Below are 7,139 nucleotides of genomic sequence, written 5' to 3'. Positions count from 1 at the left end.
CAGCTGACATTTGGATATCTCCTTTGGAAAATTGTCGTTTCACTCTCCTCCATTACTCCTTGTTCCAGTGGTTTGTCTTTCTCCGTCAGCTGAATGCTCTTTTCATTGTGCACTTCATGCCCACAACGCAGCTCGATCCATCCTGGGCCAACCTGACTGTTACTGTGTCCTCTGTATATAGGTAATGCCGTTCATGTGTTTTTAGACGTGCTCTCTGTAAAGTGATCGAAGCCCCATTGGATGACGTACTGTACGTGGGACAATTTATTGCTGTATCTGTGTTTGAATGGTTGTATTTTAAAGGTGTCATCATCCAGGGATGGGTGGGCGGGTCGGGGTTGATGTTTGTGATGTTTGTGTCCATCTTGAGGAGGAAGGGGGTGGGGTCAGGGGAGGGTGGGGTCAAGGGTAAACTATCACAACTGGTCTATACCAAGAGTGTCTTCATCGAGGAAGTGGACAGGACAGGGTCTGTCCTCTTCGAAACAGGAACATTTTTTTGCACCAAAGTCATCATCAAAGCGCAGCTTCTTCTTATTCAAGGTCACTACGGATGGATGTTATCAGAACTCAAAAGGATGTTTGTTCTTTTATTTTTAGAGACAAAGACAAACTGTCTTTTTTTGCATGATTAAGTGTCGTCTTTTTATTGGCTTGTGTGCCCGGTAAAAGCATGACCATTGTTTGAACTCTCACTTACCGGTGTGTTTGGAAAATGTTAAGGAAATTTCTCCATGAGATTTTTTACTTACCTCTTGACGTGAACGTTCATTGACATTCATAATCAACTGTTTTACAATGTAGGGGTCTGTAACTGTTTGAAGGCTGCCTCGCATGCAGAAATGCAACTTGCAAGTAACCCATCAAACTTCAAACCCAGTTACCATAACTGCATCTTTGTAAAACACCATGAATGTCAATGCCAGTTATCACCTAGCTAGCTAGACATTGCAGTCTTGTAAAATCGCTCTTTATTAAAGCGTTGCTATTTTCAATACGTGTGTTTGAATGCTCACTCCTTTTTCATACTATGCCAGCAGCATCATGGGAGGTTGTGATTGAAAGTCAAAGTACTGTAATATATGTTTGGTCTGGTCCACATTGTGTGGTGTTTTTAACGTGTTTGCCCAGTCTTGTCCTGTCTGTTGCCATCAATTGAAATTAAATGTTCCCAGTCATCCTCCTAAGCACGGACTGGTTTCCTGAAACCAGGCTCGGATCCTCCAGAAGCTTCACCCTTATTTTGAATCGATTTTGATACACCAGCTCCAGAAAGTGTCCAGACCAGAACAAGGTCTTTTTAGATCAATGACAGTTTTTAACCCTACGTCTGTTAGTCTCGGTACATTTTATTTTTGGTAGCACTTGTTTTAATTATCAAGAACACACCCTTCCTTAGTTTTCCTCCAACCTGCTATATCAATAGAAGGGACACAGCATAAAAGCTACAAGGCTTACTAGAAGTTATAGTATTTAACTTTTTCTACTAAGTTTTCTCAGGCTTTATAGTTTGAGAAAACCTGCTTCAAGACGTGAGTTAGAGAAGTTATTTTGTTCTCTCTTACATTCAGTTCATCTTGCCTTGGCAAACAAGTCTAAGAAAAAAAGATTTATAAAGTTTTCCACCCAAGAATCTACGGAAATGGTCAGCACACACAATACTTATACCTCCACTCTACAAAAAGGGAAGTACAAAGGAGGGTTAATTGTGTCAAGATGTACTTACAACAATGGGCTTTTTGTAGTCTTGCATTTTCCACAACAGAAGACTCCCAAGAGTGTTAACCACTGACTTAAGTATCTGCAGATACTCAACAGGATAGACTTTTATATTCACAACTGAAGCTACTTCAAACGTATCCGGCTGTTGGAAACCAGACCTACAGAAACTGCATTTTTATGTCATTATGCCAGTAAAAGGCACATGATGTCTATGTAGTTTCACGCTCCACCCTTTGTCCATTTAAGAACATAGATATTCTCATCGTAATAACCTCAGTATACCCTCAGTACTGTGTATACTGCGTTCACTTCATTCATTCAGTACTCTGTCCATCTGTAAACTGTTAATTGTTGAGGGCATGAAACTCAGCAGTATCCATGACAAAGTCTTGTTAGCAGGGAGTGAGTTTCCATAACTTCAATTTCTTCTCATTTTCTTTTTTTTTTTCTTTTGTATATCAAAGTGATAGAATTATCAACAGGTTTGCATTGTTATCAAATTATTGTTTTTTTATTTGAAAAGCATAAGTTGATGTTTTTGGAAGAAAATGGAATAAAACGTCATCTGATGCTGAGCTCTTTAAGAGTTATTTGGTGACTCCTCCACTAACACTTTGAAAGTTATAATACATTAATTAGCCAGTACATGAACATCTCCAAACATTCACACAAAAAAAATGATATAGTTCAGTTGAAAATTCATTTATTGATAATTAAACATTTCAAAGAACATAGGACAAAACGTAATTTAAAACAAAATGATATTTGTGTTCATTGTCATTCATACAAGTTGAATGTGGCATTTAAAAATCGTTGTTTTTTTTGGGGAGAGAGGGGAGTCGAGCGTTGAACCAGCAACCGATCCTGAGCCAGGTTATTCAACTCTGAAATGGAGGGCCTACCGATGTGCTCTTCAGCAAGGCACTTAACCCCGAAGTGGCCCAAGGGGGCGCATATACAAAAACTAAAACAACCCATTCTACCTACATGTCCCACATCCGGCTCTGGCTCTGACTGCCTGGTACTCTTGAGTGACAGGCTGTTAGATACAGGATGTACTCACAACATGCCTGCTTCAGTAAAGGCTTGAGATTTAGACTAAAAGAGAAGGTGTCCTCAAAAGATCACATGGGTGAGTGGTCAGTATGTCAGGAGCAGGAATGTATGCTTGGGGGGGAAAAAATGTGGGATTATGATCAGGAAAATCAAAAACAGGAAAAAAAAAGAAAAGGTAATCTCCCTTTAGAAAAGTATGGGAGATCCATGTCCAAAAAAATATGACTTCCTGACAAATAAAAATCCCTGCAGACAGGTAAGGAATAGAAAGTTTGGACATAGGTGTGTCTGTATGTGTGTATGAAAGTGTCTGTGAATGTGTACGCGTGTTTCGGGGAGGGGCAGGAGTGTGTGGTCTGAGTGTTTACCTTAGTGGGGGGACACCCCATCGTCCACAGCAGTTTCAGGCCTAACGATGCTATTTTCCCCCATCCCACGCAACAGCTGCGTGTGGCGTACGTCCAGGGCAAGGGCTCAGTTTGGCTCCCTCCCACTCTAGCTGCAATAATCAGCAAGAGGAAGAAGGTGGCTGGAGCAGCAGCAACAACAAGGCATGCAACTAACAGTTCACATGGAGAAGGTGGAATAATGTGGAAATGTAGAGAGGCTATGTGTCACTTAAACCTAACACAGCACTACCAATTCAGGAGGCGAATGAGAAATAAGATAATAATAAGAGTAACTAGTGTGTGTGGTACAATCACGAACGGAACAACTACTGAAGGTTATATAAAATACAGGTGGAATTAGGTGTGCATTAGTATCATTTCCACGTGTAATCTGCTTTACATGTGTTAAATGCAATGAACCCAGATAAAATGCATCTAGATAGAAGTCTAGGTGTTATATGAATGCAGAGAAAGCCAGTAATCCTAGCGATGTGTCAAAATTAGGTGTGTTTCTGGTGAGATCAGAAGAGGGAAAAGGAAAAAACCAAAAGGTCATCGGCCCTTCTCACTGCTGCTCGGGGAAGGAAAAAAAAAAAAAAAAAAAAAAAAAAATCAGCAGCCCTTACTAGATCCAAAACAACCTTCATAATTCACCTGCAGCACCAAGACTGTCACCTCACATCCAGTCAATAACCCTTCACTACACGCATCAGCATCACGCCACAGCACTACATTTAGAAAAGATGTACTTGTCCTTGTCCCTCAGTTCAAATGGTGAATCATTTTCTAATGGTGAATCATTTCTTCTCCAATTTTAGAACATTGGCAAATAAATGATCACTTTCTGCATCTGACTGGGGTGAAAGCTGTGATTCAAGTCCAATTCATATGTGCACCTCAAATCCGCAATTCATACACTCACAAGCCACAATGGCTCAACACCACTCACTACATGCTACAAGCATGACGGTAATCCTTTTTCAGCCACTGCCATACAAACAAGTCGCCTCTTTTAACAGACTAGTACAACAACTCAACTACAATCGCTTCAGTTTAATATTAACAGTCAGTATTCTTACTGTTGAACCAAATGTTGGTTGACACAGCCTCTTCAGTTTAAAGTGAGGTTTCAAGTATTTACACAAGTACCAAATTGTACATTTTTCAGGTATGAAAACTAGCTTGTCCACAATGGTTTCCATCAGAGCAGAGGTATGACAACCGCTGATAGGATTGGAACAAAAAGATAATGATGAAAAAGTCTAAAACCAATTGGAAATTATTTAAGTATTTGTAACATGCAGATTTTATCATTGGCCAAAGAATACTTGCTGCCATTCCTCTGGCTTTAATAAATTCAAATATGTACATACAAAACCAAGAAAAGCACAACTCCTCTTCTTCAGTGTGAAAAAAATATCAAAAACCCAGATTCAACTGATCATTACCTAAAATCTGAGAAAGATGTTGATGCATTCAAGCTGCATTTGTAATTATACAAAACAACTGAAATGGAAAGAAAGAAAATGTTCAAGAGTACAAAATTACTTTGAGATTCTGTTCTAATGCTTAAGAAGCAAACACTGATCCTTGACCAAAAACTGACAGGACATTTAAAGCCTGTGAGTGGGACTTGTGTTTGTTTTATAGACCTGGAAAAACAGAGAGCCTGGGTTAAGCATGAAAACACAAGCAAGGTATATCACGGTAACCTGCTGCGAGAGCACATCCAAGTCACGTACTTCAATTTAAAATCGCTGAAAATGACCATCCACTCTGTATTTTTTTTTTTTAACCCTGTTGTTCATCAAAGTCATGTCAAAAGTTCAAACTTAGCTATCCCTCCTATGAAACTTCAGACAGGCATAATCACAGTCTGGTAATATCCCTTACAAGTTAGGCAAAGTGAACAGGATGGCTGGAGTTACTCCTCACACCCTGTAAACACAACAGGTAGGCTCAAGAAAGCGTTTAATGCCAGCAGGCCAAATGCAAATCACGAAATCACTCTGTGCTACAGAGCTAAATGGGCTGCAACATAATCTGAGTGACATGCCCACTCAAGTCCAAAAAAACTGATTTGTTCCATTACACAAAAAAAAAATGAGAGGGGGCAAAAACTGATACATCACCACTTTGAGTGTGAATTGCTCGATTAGCACTAAACCTGGCAGCTCAGTGAAACCAGCCTGAAACACACTCACAAAACAATCTGGTCATTTAACAAACGTTCTAATCCTTTACCAGGTGAAGACAAAATTCTTTTAGATTTCCCTTCAGCTCTGTCCGCTCTTCCAATCTTGCACATGTATTACAAAACTAGGCAATTAAATGTCTTGACAAAGGGTCGATACAGCCGAATTCAAATTAAGGCCTTTTACATACTCCACACAGAGAGGTTTTACACCAACACGAGTGGGTGGGATCACAAGCTGTCAGCTTAAATATACATTTTAAAAACAGTCATCATGGAGAAATATCTGCCTGTACAAACATGAGTAATCGCTGCAAGAAAAGTTCTGAAAAGAAGACGACGAGTTTTATCTATCCTGTGAACAGGTCAAAACAGAGGTGGATAATTTTTTTCCGTTTTTCCACAGTGCCAGTTCATTTGTTCAAATTGAGATATAACCTACTTATTCGTCTAATCAGTGAGCAGTTTTCTTCATTCTGTGCCCTGCCTGAAACGTGTGATGACGCAGTTAGAAACTTAGTGTCATAAATTCTGGACTTCACTTTTTCCATGCAATATTGCAAGGAAACCTCCATTGTTGCCAACACTGTCATGTAGAGTATGTAAACGGCCTTGCTTGATTCAGCACCAATCAAAAAGCTTCATCTATGACATCGAACCATAGCCTCTGAATCTAAACTTGTCCCACGCAACACTAAAGCTTCAACATTCAACAAGGAAACAGCTGTGCCTCGATAACATCTTCACAGGAAACTGTATTTAACTATCAACTCTGAACGCTGGACATTATCAGCTGTCCCACTTATCTCCACTTGTTGATCTGTGTAATCACCAACTTTCCTCAACAGCCATCAACTGACAGGCAAGCTAGTTAGAGACGAGGCTAGGTGGGAAAAAAAAAAAATGGAGAAAAGGGAAGATGCTTCGGGTTTAAAGCACATTCGAATTACGACCTTGCTCCCTCTCTGATTTTCCTCTTCAAACTGTCCCTTATGTAAATACACATGCACACTCACACTCACACACACACACACACACACGTCTGCAGTGTGGAAGGATTGTGTGGGGGTGGGACTATCGATAAGGGGGTTCTGGCGTGTGGTAAGGGTAATCATGGCGCTGGGGCATGGGTTGCCCGTGTGCGGGTGTCTGCTCATACGGTGTGGATGTGGAGTAGTTTCCCGCTGCTGCGTAAGCTCCGGATGAATCATATGCTCCCGATGCCCCGTAGCCTCCTGAAGCGTCATAACCCGACGAGGCATCGTAGTTTCCAGATGAAGCGTTGTAGCTCCCTGATGAGGCGTCGTAGCTCTCCGATGAGGCGTCGTAACTTCCCGAAGCGTCATATGTTCCTGGCGGTGCGTACGCTCCCGATGCGGCATACGTTGGGGGTGCCGCGTATGTCCCTGGGGGTGCGGGGGCTGTGGTGGAGGCCTGTGCCTGGGTGGTGGCCGGTGGTGGCGGAGGAGGTGGAGGAGGAGGAGGAGGGTTGGTGTAGGCATACTGGAGGTATTGGTACTGTTGCTGGTACTGTTGATACTGTTGGTATTGATGCATTTGCTGGTAGTATTCTGTGTAAGACCTGGAGTGCAGGTGGATATAATAAGAGTAGAAACAAAGCCAAATTAAGTCACATGACACGTTAAATCACACATGACATGCATTAATGGACAAGTGGATGTTTTTCATGGTTTTGTGTTTTTATGTATTTGAAAAGGACTTATTCATTGATTTTGATACCTGCTATGTAAATTAACTTGATCATTATTATTATGTAC

The 7,139-nt window shown here is 41.0% G+C and overlaps 1 protein-coding gene across 4 annotated transcripts in view; it reads right to left on the bottom strand.

The window, feature by feature from the left end:
- Positions 1 to 2,408: 2,408 nt before the first annotated feature.
- Positions 2,409 to 7,139, bottom strand: part of LOC122996239 (RNA-binding protein 4-like) — an 8,944-nt gene continuing 4,213 nt past the window's right edge. For 3 of the 4 annotated variants that reach the window (XM_044371885.1, XM_044371883.1, XM_044371884.1), the window contains exon 8: positions 2,409 to 6,943. In XM_044371885.1, the coding sequence (XP_044227820.1) occupies positions 6,436 to 6,943 (508 nt within the window). In that variant the 3' untranslated portion in view covers positions 2,409 to 6,435. The remainder of the gene's footprint in view (positions 6,944 to 7,139) is intronic. The other variant, XM_044371886.1, reaches the window with a different exon arrangement.

The sequence above is a fragment of the Thunnus albacares genome, chromosome 13 (assembly GCF_914725855.1).
Source record: "Thunnus albacares chromosome 13, fThuAlb1.1, whole genome shotgun sequence".
Taxonomy (NCBI): Eukaryota; Metazoa; Chordata; class Actinopteri; order Scombriformes; family Scombridae; genus Thunnus; species Thunnus albacares.
The sequence above is the reverse complement of the archived record's forward strand: the minus strand, read 5'-3'. Positions and strand labels throughout refer to the sequence as shown.